The sequence below is a fragment of the Mya arenaria genome, chromosome 8 (genome assembly GCF_026914265.1).
Source record: "Mya arenaria isolate MELC-2E11 chromosome 8, ASM2691426v1".
NCBI lineage: Eukaryota > Metazoa > Mollusca > Bivalvia > Myida > Myidae > Mya > Mya arenaria.
The window spans coordinates 67025303-67042063 of NC_069129.1; the positions used below are offsets into that span (position 1 = coordinate 67025303).

Below are 16761 nucleotides of genomic sequence, written 5' to 3' on the forward strand. Positions count from 1 at the left end.
GTATAACTTAAATGATATTGTTTGTTTATATCTACTTATGAAGGCGTTACGCCGAAACGTATAAGAAAAATAACTTATGTGACTGTGTGGTTTATTTTATCCATGTATAACTTAACATATACCATCATAAGGAGGGTACACTGTTGCTTGTCTAGTACGAAGCACCTCGATTATCCACTGCTTGACCTCTAAAACATCAACAGTCTATCCCGGTACATATTTGTATCGCTCATATTTGATTGGACGTAACCTGGGCATCATTTTAATAAAGGAATGCAGTCTTAAATCAGTATCGAAGTCATAACCCGCAATACCCTTTTGTTCATTTTCCATACTTCCTAAAGTGCCATTTACATAAAAATATGAAGCAAAATAATATGTAATATGTATACTGTGCACTATAATTGTACTCTCCTCGCAGGCGGCCGGCCGGTTGGCGCAGTACCTGGGATTACCGATGGTGACGGGGCTTGGAGACCTGGTCGTCAGAGACGTCCTCAACGAGGACATGTATGAGAGCCTAACCATCCTTTCGTACAACGTCCGGAAACTCTCCAGTAAGTCACAACGTTATATGTTATTGCACGCAGTGTTTATTGCTCTTTTCATACCCATCTCCACGCAGCAGTTACTTCCCTTATCTTGATTAACGCATATTCTGTGATTATCCTCATGTGACAGCGTTTATGTATAGGATAGACAACGAGTGGACGTATCTATGATACCTGAGCGTAGCGAGGGTATATTTGTTATAGATACGTCAAGGAGGTGTCTTTCCGACTTAGACCACGTGAACTAAAACGATGAGATTTGGTTCTTGTTCTTCAATCTAAAGACTCATCAAGTCCAAATACCATTTAACTTTGTATACCGCAGACAATGCGTATTTTGGTCTGGCTCTATCACGAATTTTCTATGGTTAGGGAATTAATGTTTAACGTACACATTGCAAGGCAAGGATTTTAACCTATTTGCCATAACTGGAATTGCCATATCGGAATTCCATAAAGAATCCAAGGGAATGGTTTTGAAACGGGTGGTCGAAAAACTAAAACTGATTATTATTTTCTGCATTAATGTAATTGATATTGAGATCGACATGAAAAGTATCTGTAATATTTCTTTTACATCAAAAAGCGTTCATGCTTTGACGTTTTTATCTCATTAACGCTTTCAAAGATTTCAGATGTTTGAATAAAGCTAACAGAAAAGGGGATTTGGTATGGCCTAACAAAAATATGCACTTAAAGTTTGATTTGTAACTTGTGGGAAAAGATGTAATGTTTTTTTTAGTATAATTAACTGTTGTTTGATGTACAAATATCGCCATTGAATTAGTTACTAACGCTACTGTCTGCTAATAGAGGTAAGAAAAAAATATAAAATGAGAACAGCAACATGCAGTTGGAAGGGGGGGGGGGTGTCTTTTGATGATAAAGTTGACTTGATGTTGTTTATACACCGGAAGATACGATACACCACAGTCGGGGTTGAGAACACCATCATTGGACTTTCTGTATGCTTTTACGCAAGCATCAGGTTGTCTAAATATCCTATGAGTTCCAGCCAAACACAACATGCCCCGAACTCTACCTGGTGGGGTAAAACTTCTGTAGGTGCATTCCTTACTCTTAAATAATAGTTTTGTCGTAAACGACTTGAGTAAGGGTTTAGATAACTTTACTTGTATCATCATACTTCTTATATTACACTTTTAGGCGGAATTCACCACGATCAATATAGTCAATTTGCAACTGGCGCTGGATCGTTTTTCATCGTTATTTATCTTATATGTCCGCTGTTTACAGTATTAAGGTTTCATTGAGACAAAACAGGTACCTACAACTAAAACATGCTTTTAAAGTATATTCAATGATTATTATTAAACCATGAAAGACGTTTTAAAAATAGGTGCCTGATAAATTACAGATATTTTTTCTTGGCCTATGAATACAGTTTCATGCATAACTGTTCATCAAATGCCGATTGGTTGAATTAGAGCGAGCGTGGTCTAACTGTTTTTAACCTATATATATGGAGTTTGTAAAAGATACGGTACGAGTTTTTCCTTTTTTTACGTCTAAAAGAAGACACTTTTGAAGAAAAAACGAGTAACTGTATCTGACTTATTCGACGATAAGTATATTGCATACATTAGTGACCAAATAAATGCATTAATAAAAAAATAAATAAATACCGATTTATAAATAGATAAATAGAATATTTTTTTCCGAATGATATTAAAACATTAGATTATTAACATGGCCTTTCTAAATATAATGTATCGGCTCGTGGGATTACTCGAAATTCTCGTTCACGGTCCGCTTAAAACCGTAAGAAGACACTTTTTCAATAGCTCTGCTGGGGGTATAGTCGTATAAATAAAATTTGTTCTAGTAGTTATTTTTTTTTAAATAAGGTAAACTGTAAAATTTAGTAAACCTCATTTGTTTCCGCACAAATAAACTTTCATTTCCAACACGATAGGGAATCGAGCCGTAGTATTCACAAAGGTAAAGGAGCAGGTGCGTTTAAATTCGAAAGAAAGGGTTCTTGTGATAAACCTTTTCTACTTTCTAGACGGAACCACACCGTTCTCAATAACAAACATGTTTCCGATTTAAAAGGTTAATTAACGCCAATTCCGTACACATTATGGTCTTTAGGAAATGGGATACATGATGGATATTTGATAATATCTACTTATTTTTTCCTCGAAATTAAGCCCACCTTTATAATTGGTTACTCTATCCATTTACTATATCGATACCAATACGTTACTGGTATGATTAGTATATTATTTTCTGCTTTTGAGTGAAACGAATTAGACGAAATTCATTTTCCCTTGTAATGGAATAACCGCCAGGTGGCGTTTTATATGCACGAGTGGTTCATAGGCAAGAGTATTTCGTGCGCATATGAATGTAAAGGCATTCAGCGCTGGGAAGCCGATACGCTTACATCGATACAATTGATTGTAAAATTTTACAAGCAAATGTTTATGGTGAATGTTTTCTGTTATTATGCAATTTCATCATATGAATGATCTATTTATTCTCACTTGTATACATAGCGTTGTAATTGACACTTGTATAACTTGATATAGTTCGTGTACATGAATCATATAAATGATATGTATTTTATACCTAATAGTTAAGGAGCTTACGGGTGATGAGGCCCGACATCTAGTGGTACGAGACAAATCTTGTAAATCTGGATGGCAAACGGGCAGAGGTTTCTGAGTTTTCCCCAAAAGGAGGGTTTTATCTCAGTTTTTCCTCGGCCAGTCGACCACGTCTGTAAGCTTCATTTTTTGTCAGGCACATTGCTAACTAGACATACTTTGCTCATGTTGCAAGTTTACGCTGTATATGTTTATTGGTTTCCCAAATCGCTTCACTGAGACTTCCAAAATAATACCATTGAAAAGTATTGATTTTGTTGTTTTCTATAGGATAGGAGGTTAAAGAATGGTATTAAGGGAAACTCTTATTATTCGGATAATTTCACAATCCTGTTGAATAAACGTTACTATAGTTTGTGATGGGAGTGTACCCTCATACGTGTGATATATAACTGCTAACCTGATACAGCCCTGACATAATATAAATACACACGGCCCCGTGGGATCGGATAATGGTATCCTGCTTGAAAGTATGAGAATATGCGAAAAAAAAAATTACTATAAATATGTACGGTAACTGTACAGCATAATCATTTCTGATTTAAACGCATATTCAAAGAAATAATACATATTTTAAGTATACTTTTTATTTTATATGGTATCAGGCAAAGCCAGCTAATGCATATTATCACAAGACAAACATTATCCTCAATCGCATTAACATCAAAGTAATTTCTTTGTTATCAATGAAAGAGCTTACGCTGAAATAATTGCCAGTATCTCTTTTTATTTTCACCACCCGTTGTTTTCTTCTATCACCATCTATTGGAAATTTATGAAAGCTCAGTTTTCAGTATCATATCTCCACAGTAATAAATCATGTTTACTCGTACAAAATATTTGTAGTCGCATCTTCGCCTGAAGTTGCCATTAATAGGTGGGACCACTGTTTACATCATTCGCAGCTCCTCGGCTATTTTTATCGAAAACTATAAAAATGGCCAAGGAGTTCCGAATGTTGTTTACTTGTGACCAATTTGAGCCTCGTTCTGAGATTGGAATGTTAAGCATGCAGAAAAGACTATGGCTACACTTTCAACGGCACATTTGGCACCGTTGGCTCATCATTAGCATGTACGACAATTGAGTGTTGCCGTCGATGCGTCTCTCATGCACATTTTCTGTTTAAAAGTAATAAAATGATTACTATCTGTTCGTGTTCTGTAGCTATTTGTATGCCATTTCGATCACTTGTCCAAAGGTCATATGTCTGCAGCTTCGCACATTTCTGTTGTTTGATTGGTTAGTAGATATTAGTGGCACCTATATTCTAGCAAGTTTTATATAATTGGCTATAGGTGTTTTGAGCGTTGACAGTTTTCACTCATTTGATCAAATAGTGACATTGCCATCATTATTGTACAAACAACGTGCTCGTTAATATCGGTAAAGCATGGTCACATGATGCGAGTCGGTACCGAAGAGCCAGGCAATCTGAACAGAATGAACGGCGGCTTCAGACAACCAGTTAACCAGTTTCAACTCTTCATACAGTTACGTTTGTCACTGTGTCGTTGTTTCGAGTGTGATTTAAAACCACGAAATTGAATTGGCCGTTGGAAGTGAATATATGAATGGATGCTTTGCAGGATAATGTAGTTTCTTCTGTACCATTGGAAATATAAAAACACACTGAAAACAGTAACATTCCAAGGACGGGATCGAGGAGGAAACGGATGAAAAACATTGTCACACAGAAATATTACAGCACTGAATGAGGCGAGCATATATTGTATCAGGTGTCATCGCAGAGGATAATAATTTCTGCGTCAAACAACATTGCTCTGTTATTAGGGAACCGTTCTGGAGGTAAAGGCGGTCCAATTTCAAGGATAATTACTCACTGAGAACAAGTTAATTTTTGGTCTTTAAACAAACTTTTATTTGACGTGAATACATTACGATAGTGCAATCACCATAACGTTCTACTGTGCTGTTTTATTTTGCCAAGAAGTTTGAAAACACGTCATTCGTTTACATGTATTTAATGTTAAAAGTTTGTTAATGAAAACGATAGTATTGAAAACTATACCTGGAGGTAACATGAACTAAAGAGCACTCACAGACTAAATGTTTTACAAAAACAAACATTGCATATACCAGTTAAAGACTTGATCAGTGTAGCGCATATGAAGAATATATTATAGAATAGTAAGAGAAATTTATAGATCTTTTAAAGAAACAGGATATTTAAATCTAATGGAGTTCCTGGTAACTACAATTCTCATGTCAAGCGTGGCTGTTGCTTCGAACATTATTAAGCTGGGAATAATCACAATGGAGGAGGCGCCGGAACCATTCGACAATAGGCGGATAGGACCGGCCATCGACATTGCTCTCGAAGTTGCTTCGCGGGATGTCAACGTAACGTTCGATGTAGTAAGACGCCACTACGCCGGGATTTGTCCTTACGAACCGCCAGGAGGACTCTTTTCGGAGCTGTATCACGTGCAAGGCATCCAAGCGGTGATAGGACCCGCATGCTCCCAAGGTATCCTTACCGTTGGCCGACTCGCGCAGTACTTCCGGGTCCCGATGGTTACCGGCCTTGGAGACCTTGTGATCAAGAAACCAGGCATCGACGCCTTTTCAACACTGACGATATTGTCATACAATTTAAAGAAACTCTCGTGTAAGTACAATTGAAATAAATGGTAACTCTCGTGTAAGTACAATTGAAATAAATGGTAACTCTCGTGTAAATACAATTGAAATAAATGGTAACTCTCGTGTAAATACAATTGAAATAAATGGTATTTAAGTGCTTCCCAAATTTAAAACATGAAAGGGTTTTAACCTCTAGGTTTAAAATAACCATCATAGTAAAAATAATTAAAATGACAACATGATATGAAAAGACATATATATATATATAATAATCATTCAAAAGAAATGAGACAAAAAATCCTGTAACATAACTATAAAAAGTCATTGGGGGAAATATACATATAATAATTATGCAATAAATCCAATTCACTGCAAATAAACCACACCTCACATGAATAAATGATTATGAATATATAAGCTCGTCTATATCATATCTTTATAATGAGCACACGATTATTTGTAAGGTCACATAGCCTTAAGGACTTTTAATATCTACATTTAGTCTGAATAAGTATATATTATAGTTTATGTATTATAAGTCAAACGAATGTATTGCAAGGGGAAATCGGCAACCACATATACAACATTTAATGAATAAAGATCCTGGTAAATTTTACTGATCTACATTGGCGGCACACGCGTTACTGATCTACATTGGCGGCACACGCGTTACTGATCTACATTGGCGGCACACGCGTTACTGATCTACATTTGCGGCACACGCGTTACTGATCTACATTGGCGGTACACGCGTTACTGATCTAGATTGGCGGCACACGCGTTACTGATCTACATTGGCGGTACACGCGTTACTGATCTACATTGGCGGCACACGCGTTACTGATCTACATTGGCGGCACACGCGTTACTGATCTAGATTGGCGGCACACGCGTTACTGATCTACATTGGCGGCACACGCGTTACTGATCTACATTGGCGGCACACGCGTTACTGATCTACATTGGTGGCACACGCGTTACTGATCTACATTGGCGGCACACGGGTTACTGATCTACATTGGCGGTACACGCGTTACTGATCAACATTGGCGGCACACGCGTTACTGATCTACATTGGCGGCACACGCGTTACTGATCTACATTAGCGGCACACGCGTTCCTTGAAGCAAATCCAAAAAATCGAGTATTAAAGATTGCGTAATTCACGTGTGTCGTATTTAGAAGCCCTGACGCATATTCTAAATGCGTCCGTTTGGTATTGCATGCGCTGAAATATCATCCACAATTAATGAAGAACTTCTCCGCTTTCCCTCCTGGGTATTGATATTTTATGTTTGTCTGTTTTGCCTGTGAGTGAGTTTGTACAATTAACATGAAGACCCCCCCCTTCCGCAGGTACCAGAACTTGACTTGTTGAACTTGTATTGGATTACAAACCAAACTTATTGAATAATGCCAAAATGAGCCAGCTTTTATTGTAAGTGCAGAACTGGTTTCCGATTCTCTTATAAAAATCAAGCTGGGTGTGATCTTTCAGAAAGATTTCATGGGAGCCAATTGAAGTCAATGCTGTCAATATTGAGATGCCCGTGATACATGGGCGTTCTAGCTACATAAGCTGATATCTTTATACACTCTTCGTTTACCGCAATTGCTATTGCCTTATGTAGTGAATTTTCAATGCGTCAAATATGTCAATTTTCGCCTTGTTTCGCTTGAAAAAGTCCGTCTTTTTTTAAACTCTGAAAAAATACTAATAGTTTTATAAATTTTGTTGTTGAATACTTATGTGAAATATTTCAAATCAACTGATGTCAAGAAAAAGAAATGTTCGTAGACGTTTGCAAAAGATGCAATTGGCGGTGAAAACTCATTGCGGTGATCGAGGAATCGAGCATCATGCTTTCTTAAGCTGTGCCGCAGATAATCAGTTTTCGTCAGATCTGCTTTTGTACATGAATAACATGTAAAATAATTAATGCGCCGGGGTAAGTAAGCGGGACCTTTTGTGTAATGCGATTTAAAAATAGTGCTAATTAAAATACAACATTATTTACATACGTTTACAAGATTGCAACGTTCATATGAATTCGAAAGCAAGCCGAAGAATCTTAAACAAATCTGTGGGAGGAACCGAGGGGAATCAGTTCTTAGTTCTTAGTAATAAATACGCAGAAAATTAAAATGTGTTGACTAAAAGACTCTGCCTTACATACTGACGACAAATAGTCAAAACGTCTTTAGCCAAAATCTGTTTTCATAGTATTAACAACAGAAAAAATCTTGAGAGATGAAAGTTATATTTCTATATCCTAGGTTTATAAAGGTTTATCAGTTACTGTTGTGAAACTAGCTATTTGTATTAGAGATTCATCATTGTTTATTATCTTTTCTTAGGAAATGACAGGCACACTTCGGTTACAGTTTATGGCCACTCGAAATATTTTCTGTATTCGTATTTTATTACCTGTAAATAGATATGTAAAAAAGTAAAATCCGGCCTGCCTTTCAACGCTTTCAGCGCTTTCATTGTAAATGTCAACGCTCAATATCGGACGCTACGCGAAATATTACATTTTTCGTTTTTTACAATTGAAAAAAAATGGAAAAAGGAATACACAAATCCTTTTTTCGTTTTTCTAATGATTGAAGAGAAACCCAAAATTGAAAGGCTTTTTCTTTTTCCGTTTTTAATTATAACCACGGAGTACAAAACAAGGAAACTATTCATTTATACCGTTTTCTGTTTTTTCGTTTTACAAAGTGTTAAACGAAAAACGAAAAACAGGCTATCCTGTAAATACCGTTTTTCATTTTTTATGTTAAAAGTAAAAACGAAAAAGGAACATTCAAATCATTTTTCGTTTTTTTTTTAAGACTGAATAGAAAACCAAAATCAATAGGCTTTTTCTTTTCCATGAATTCAATTTTATTAACGGAAATCAAGACAAGAAATTGATTCATTGATACCGTTTTTCGATTTTTGTTTTACAAAGCACAAAACGAAAAACGAATGGCGCTGCGATATCCTGTTTTCACATGTACTTGATGACGTCACCATATATGGTAACGCCTACTAAACTGCATAAGGGGCGATATTTACAGATGCCTTTCAAGAATCCAACGTGAAGTTAACACAGATTTACTTCTGAGGTGAGTATTTCTATCAAATATATTGTAATAGTGTGTACCTGTAGCAAAAATAATCATTGTACACCAAAAAAAACGGTATAAATAAATAGTTTCCTTGTTTTGTATTCCGTGGTTACAATTAAAAACGGAAATGGAAAAAAAAAACCTATCAATTTTGGTTTTCTCTCCAATCATTAGAAAAACGAAAAAGGATTTGTATGTTCCTTTTTGCGTTTTTTTACTTTCAATTGTAAAAATCGAAAAATGAAAAGACGTGGAGCATTGGAAAAAAGATAGTTACTAAACGAGCACGGTTTCTTTCGCCGATAATACATGCTGAATTATCTACCCTCAAAAGTGAAATCATCCAATGCAAACGAAGGAATCTTTTTTCTGAGACGGCAAGGGAGTGCTTGTTTATTTAGGTGAATGACTGTAAAATACTTTTTCTTGCCAATTTTGAGCTACGGAGTGATTTTTTCTCGACATGAATAGCCCCGCCTCCTTTTCCCTTTAAAGACACCCATCTGAACATATGTAAACACGACCGTTAGATTTTTGCCTTATAATACCTGGAAATACAGAATTAGAATTACGACGACCATTTGCTATCAAGTATTAATTTATTAGGCACTAAATGAACCTTAAAGTCCGCGAAGCTGTGTGGTAGTAGGTCATACTTTAAAAAGATCGATCATGATATGAATTCAGTTAATTGTTAATGTTCATGTTTTGAAATTGCTACAGTTTTTTCACAATTCGTTTCCTACTAAATTACTGTTCATGAGCACCACAACCTATGCATTGGCACCACAACGTTCAGAAAATCGAGCATAGTGCAGCAAGTAAAACAAATAAAGTTCTAAAATTTGTAACGCGGCAACCTTTTGTAAATAAAAAGCCACACATATGGAAAGAAGATGCTTAAACCTAAGGTACGAGAACAATTCTCACAAAAATCCAGATTTTTACGTTGTCAACACTAACGTATAGCAAGTTATGCAAGTTCTAGACGATCAGATATTAAATTTTATTCAGAACATTTACATTTAGAACAATTCATGGCCATTCCAATGTGGAACTACATTCTCCATTTTTTTACATTTACTCGAATAATCCTCTAAAAATGAAAAATAAGAAACCATACTCACTGTTTACATCCATATTCCACTCATTTGCACTATAACGGAGTAACTATACGCGTTGGAGCATTTTCAGCACATACCTAAATGTTATGACTCCAATGATTACCCGCCATGTAGTATTTGTAGTATACTTCTCAAACCAATAACAAGAGAATCAGTAGAACTGATTAATGCTTCCCCAAAACTGTACAATTACTAGCTTGAACAAGAGGAGAAACATGGATACAATATTGGAGTTAAAGAGTTATGGTTCCTGGACCTGTACATCTCATTGCCCTTAATCATTTTTTTCCCAAGAATCATGAAGTTCCCTTTGGTAGTTGAAGAGATATGCGCAGTAGAAGCATTATTGGACAAACTTTAAACGGACATAATTTTGTATATACTAATTGTAGAGTTATGGTTCTTGTGTACTGCATGTATTCTCATTGACCTTAATCCGTATTCCAAGAATCATAAGTTACCTTTTACTGTTGTAAGGGTATGCTGCGGACAAGCTTTATAAATAGAAGACCTACCAGGTAGAGTTATGGTTCTTGTGCACTGCACATCTTCTTATTGCCCTTCATAAATAGTCCGATTTTCATTTATTTTCCTGCAATGGTTTTAGAAATATTCTCCGGACCAAGTAATTGCACGCACGGACAGACGCATGGACGACCTCGCCCAACTGTCCTCGTCGGTTTTTCCTTTTGTTTTCCTTTTTTTGTTTATTGAACCCCGTAAGCAATAATACACGATGCCATTTTTCATCTGGACACGTTTCATACTCCGATTCATGCGCTTTCATTTCTCAGCTGTAGAGGCAAAATATCACCCCGCTCTTGATAACTTAAATACCCGGGAATTGGGGGCAGTGCCCATAACTTACATAATTAATTGGTATACTTGAATACTACCATGAAGCTTACAAAATGAAAGTTTCTCCTGTTTCTGTGCGCACTAACCTTACGGATACCTAACAAAGCGATTACCATTATCATGAATTATATGTTGTGTTTTGAAATTGCGGATTTATTAATTTACCATGAGCATAACCAAGCGCCTTCACGTATGGAATTCTATAAATACCAAGACAGTTTATTAACCAGGTTTCAACAAAGTGAAAATTGGTGATTACAATGATGAACTTGTTCGGGCAGGCTGGAGTGCGGCATCAAACGTACCTTTGGAATAGAGTAGTTTTAGTTAGGTTTGACATAAAGTGACGAAACTTATTTACTAAAATTGTTGAAACTGAATCTCACAACGAAGGCTGAACTCTAATGATACTATCACTGTAATTACACCTGAAATAAGTTGTTTGTATAGCAATCCGAAGAGGAGATATGTGGGTATTCAAAAACTATGCATCCTCTCTTGGTCCTGTCAGATGTATGTGAGTATACAGTCTCTCTTGGTCCTATCCGGGGTATGTGGGTATACAGCTCCTCTTGGTCCTAGCCGGGGTATGTGGGTATACAGCTCCTCTTGGTCCTAGCCGGGGTATGTGGGTATACAGCTCCTCTTGGTCCTAGCCGGGGTATGTGGGTATATAGCCCCTCTTGGTCCTAGCCGGGGTATGTGGGTATACAGCCTCTCTTGGTCCTAGCCGGGGTATGTGAGTATACAGCCTCTCTTGGTCCTAGCCGGGGTATGTGAGTATACAGGCCCTCTTGGTCCTAGTCGGGGTATGTGGGTATACAGCCCCTCTTGGTCCTAGCCGGGGTATGTGGGTATACAGCCCCTCTTGTTCCTGTCCGGGGAATGTGAGTGTACAGCCTCTCTTGGTCCTAGCCGGGGTATACAGCCCCTCTTGGTCCTAGTCGGGGTATGTGGGTATACAGCACCTCTTGGTCCTAGCCGGGGTATGTGGGTATATAGCCCCTCTTGTTCCTGTCCGGGGTATGTGGTATACGGCCCCCTTGGTCCTATCCGGGGTATGGGAATATACAGCCTCTCTTGGTCCTATCCGGGGTATGGGGATAAATAGTCTCTCTTGGTCCTAGCCGGGGTATGTTGCCTTACAGGCTCTCTTCGTCCTAGCCGGGGTATGTGGGTATACAACCCCTCTTGGTCCTAGCCGGGGTATGTGGGTATACAGTCCCTCTTAGTCATAACCGGGGTATGTGGGTATACAGGCCCTCTTGGTCCTAGCCGGGGTATGTGGGTATACAGCCTCTCTTGGTCCTAGCCGGGGTATGTGAGTATACAGCCTCTCTTGGTCCTAGCCGGGGTATGTGGGTATACAGCCCCCCCCCTTTGTTCTAGCCGTAATATCGTAGTATGTGGGTACACAGCCTCTCTTGGTCCTATCCGGGGTATGGGGGTATACATCCTCTCTTTGTCCAGTCAGAGGTTTGTGGGTATACAGTCCCTCTTGGTCCTATCCGGGGTATGTGGGTATAAAGCCCCTCTTGGTCCTGTCCGGGGAATGTGGGTATACAACCCCTCGTTGTCCTATCCGGGGTATGTGAGTATACAGCCTCTCTTGGTCCTGTCCGAGGAATGTGGGTATACAGCCCCTCTTTGTCCTATCCGGGGTATGTGGCCATACAGCCCTTCTTGGTCCTAGCAGGGGTATGTGGGTATATAGCCCCTCTTGGTCCTAGCAGGGGTATGTGGGTATACAGCCCCTCTTTGTCCTATCCGGGGTATGTGGCCATACAGCCCTTCTTGGTCCTAGCAGGGGTATGTGGGTATATAGCCCCTCTTGGTCCTAGCCGGGGTACGTGGGTATATAGCCCCTCTTGGTCCTAGCAGGGGTATGTGGGTATATAGCCCCTCTTGGTCCTAGCAGGGGTATGTGGGTATACAGTCCCTCTTGGTCCTAGCCGGGGTATGTGGGTATATAGCCCCTCTTGGTCCTAGCCGGGGTATGTGGGTATACAGTCCCTCTTGGTCCTAGCCGGGGTATGTGGGTATATAGCCCCTCTTGGTCCTAGCAGGGGTATGTGGGTATATAGCCCCTCTTGGTCCTAGCCGGGGTATGTGGGTATACAGTCCCTCTTGGTCCTAGCCGGGGTATGTGGGTATACAGTCCCTCTTGGTCCTAGCCGGGGTATGTGGGTATATAGCCCCTCTTGGTCCTAGCAGGGGTATGTGGGTATACAGTCCCTCTTGGTCCTATCCGGGGTATGTGGGTATATAGCCCCTCTTGGTCCTAGCAGGGGTATGTGGGTATACAGCCCCTCTTGGTCCTAGCCGGGGTATGTGGGTATATAGCCCCTCTTGGTCCTAGCAGGGGTAGGTGGCCATACAGTCCCTCTTGGTCCTAGCCGGGGTATGTGGGTATACAGCCCCTCTTGGTCCTAGCCGGGGTATGTGGGTATACAGTCCCTCTTGGTCCTAGCCGGGGTATGTGGGTATACAGCCCCTCTTGGTCCTAGCCGGGGTATGTGGGTATACAGTCCCTCTTGGTCCTAGCCGGGGTATGTGGGTATACAGTCCCTCTTGGTCCTATCCTGGGTATTTACCTATACAGCGCCTCTTGGTTCTACTCGGGGTATTTGGATGCACAACCCGTCTTTGCCCCTGCCGGGGTATGTGGATGAATAACCGCTCTTTTCCTAGCCTGCGTATGTTTGTTTACCGCCCTTCCTGGCCCTAGCCGGGGTATGAGGATATACCAAGCTCATGTGTATTCAATACACGATTTTAACCCTATCAAGTATGACATGGAGTAAATGGGGATCTATATATCCCTGTATTAAAAACTTCTAAAACACGTCGGTATTGCATGTTGTAGGTAAAATATTTAAATTCAAAAATATGTTTTAATGGTTCCTTAATATGTTATGAATCAATTCACTATAAATGAATCTCGGTTCTTCCGATTGAAATTGTACGAACTGATCATTACAACTAATTTATAAATTGGTCACAACTATAAGTGCCACGCGAGGAATCATATTATAGCGTTAAACAGACGGTACAATAGTTCAACAATGAGCGCATGTAAAATAGAGTTTAGATATTCCTGTATCAATTAAAATAAATTTGAAATGATAATAAAAAGTAACTTAAATTTATACAACTTGAATGTATCCACTAAGTTAGGAAAATGATATTTTAAATTACAAAAAAATAACTGAATGAACAATTTTTCAAATTGGAACAATAATATGATGATTTTTACCGGTTGTTTCTCCGTTTATTAGACAATGTTTGTTTTATTTTCACAGTGAATTATGGTTTGTTTTAGATTCGATATCTGCAATCATGTCCGAATACAACTGGTTCCACACGGCCATCCTGTATGACATCTCGTACGTGTTCTTCGACCTAGCCGGTTCAAACTTGGTGCATGACTTCCGGACGAACCCGGATATGGAGCGGCCCTATGACATCGCCTTTAACCCATCAAAGGTCACCGACTACGGGGAACTGTTGCTGGAGGCCCGCAATTACGCCAGGGGTAAGGACGGTATTGATATAGAGGCATTTGCTATCATTCATGTAAAGTGAACGAGGAAACGTGTTCATGCGACTTTAATTTTCATCATAACCAGTATGTTTTTGCCATAAATATTGTAAGGGCTTTATTATTTTATTACGTTTAAATTGAGATATTTCGAACAAAAAAATAAAATGCAAGAAAGGCTACGAGCATAACACCTGTCAAACACAATAAATCAATGGTTTATGTTTTGATACGGACACTACCATACACTTGTAAATCAAAGGCAAAAATTGTCTTATGTTAAGCAAACTTTAGTACATTGAAAAAAACACAGAGTTTATATCTATAATATCTTAAGACGTTAAACGGAGTCCAAGGTTATTTAATTTTGCGGAATAGGGGGTACACGTATTCCAAATCTGCAAGTGAGGTTTTGGAGCTTGATATGCAAGATGGCGGCGAAACCATGATGAAATAGGATATTTGGAACCTGTTTTCGCCTGGTAGTGGTATGAAGTATATATTTCAAAAATATCATGACGCGCATTCGGCTCTACAATTACCATGCCTCACTCGGCTTTTTATTTCATGCGTCTAGGTTACGGAATAAAAAAGTAATTGAAGAAAAACCATCGGCCAGTCTGTTGTTTACAAATGTGGGAAGCGAGAATTTGATACTTTTTAGGACGTTCAAGTTTCAAAAACACATATTTTTGCAATGGTTTCTGCTTTAACATTATTTAAATGTGGTATTTTAATTTCCTGACAATTCCTTTGCTGTACAAGAGCCTTCATGGTAATTCAATTTTGGTTTAACCACCTAAATGTGTGCTGAAAATAGTTCCACCACCTTTTAGCATCTGCACTGAAAGACAATTTTATAAATGAAAACAAACTGTGTGACAAATTAAACTTTTGACAAACGTTCCATAATAGTATGACAAACTTTCAATTATATTATACTGTCACGTGTTGTATACAAAACAAACGTTTTATACATGCATGCTCTCCTTTGTCAGTTTGACTCTAGGAACAAAACAAATTGGTCTGATCAAAAGTGTATAGCTACTGATATTAACCTTGCCGTCTATAACTCTTCTGTTGGTATGTGCTGATATCAATGATCGGTAGAAAGAATATGGTCTTAATCGTTAGAAAGAATGAAAAATGTCCGATAGGTTATGACTACAATTTGGAACTATGCAGATCATCAACTGATGAAAATGTGTGCCCCTCTGAAAATCGTATTTAAGACGTTTCGCGCTTTTGTTTGGTGTGAAACTCTTTCGGGGTGTGACTGTAACTCTAAATTTCTTGAATTGCCTGGTACAAGGCTTGTCCGTTTTCCGTTTTCTAGAGCGGTTTAAACTCAGAGAAGATATCTTTTTGTAGCTCGGCATATCGTTGGCCCTCGCTCATTCCAGAAATTTATGCTATTATTATGATTTTAAGATTGAAAAAAAAATGTGAAATTGATGTTTTAAAAAACCACCCGTAATAATAATTTCGCAATATACGTGTTCTCATGTAACTAGTTTAAACGTTGTGTCTTCTTATTATGTCGGCCAAACAAAATGCGGCTGTTCAAAGAAAACCGATGCAGTTTCAATGTAACGGATGTTAAATTCAGTGTTCGGATGATAAATTTACATTTTAAACTGGCTTTACAAAAAATAAAACTTGTTTTGCTGTTTCATATATAAAAGTAGTCATATACAAACATGTACACAGACAAAAATACCCAGTACACAGCTAAGCTATTGCGTAACTGTTGAAATGAATGAATTGTAGGTTGACTGACTTGGCAACAATTTATTAACGGCTTTGTAACAGAAACAACACAAACAACTTACAGTGTACAACTAAACAACAGCTTATTTGATGTTTGAGTTTGATGAGCACATGCCACTGTAAAGTAAATTTTACATGATATTCACTTCATATAATATGATTGTTGTGTGCTTTAAATAATTTGTGAAAAGAAACGGAAGTTAACATGGTTTAACAGCTTTGAACAAACAACCTTTTTTGCAATTGAAACAACAATTTAAAGGCAAAACCATTTGAAAAAGATGTTGAAAAGACTAGATTATGCCGAAACAACAACTACTCAGAAAAGAAAAGCTGATACATATTGGAACATCACAACATATCGTGGTGAACAGATACAATAGGTTTGTTGTTTACTATTGACTATATACATTCATGTTCATTCCATATTTTCCACACTTTCTCCTAAAGAAAGATGACTGATTAACTGCTAAAACTCATCTTACTACAGAGTTAAGAATTTTTGTCTTTTTTGTCTTTTTGCGATAGCATATCAAGTTACAAAATGAAGTAACGGATGT

The 16761-nt window shown here is 38.2% G+C and overlaps 1 protein-coding gene across 1 annotated transcript in view; it reads left to right on the forward strand.

Annotated features, from left to right (window-relative positions):
• Positions 1-16761, forward strand: part of LOC128244633 (atrial natriuretic peptide receptor 1-like) — an 88435-nt gene that overhangs the window by 17623 nt on the left and 54051 nt on the right. The window contains exons 3-4 of the mRNA XM_052962649.1: positions 422-557; positions 14213-14425. Of these exons, the coding sequence (XP_052818609.1) occupies positions 422-557; positions 14213-14425 (349 nt within the window). The remainder of the gene's footprint in view (positions 1-421; positions 558-14212; positions 14426-16761) is intronic.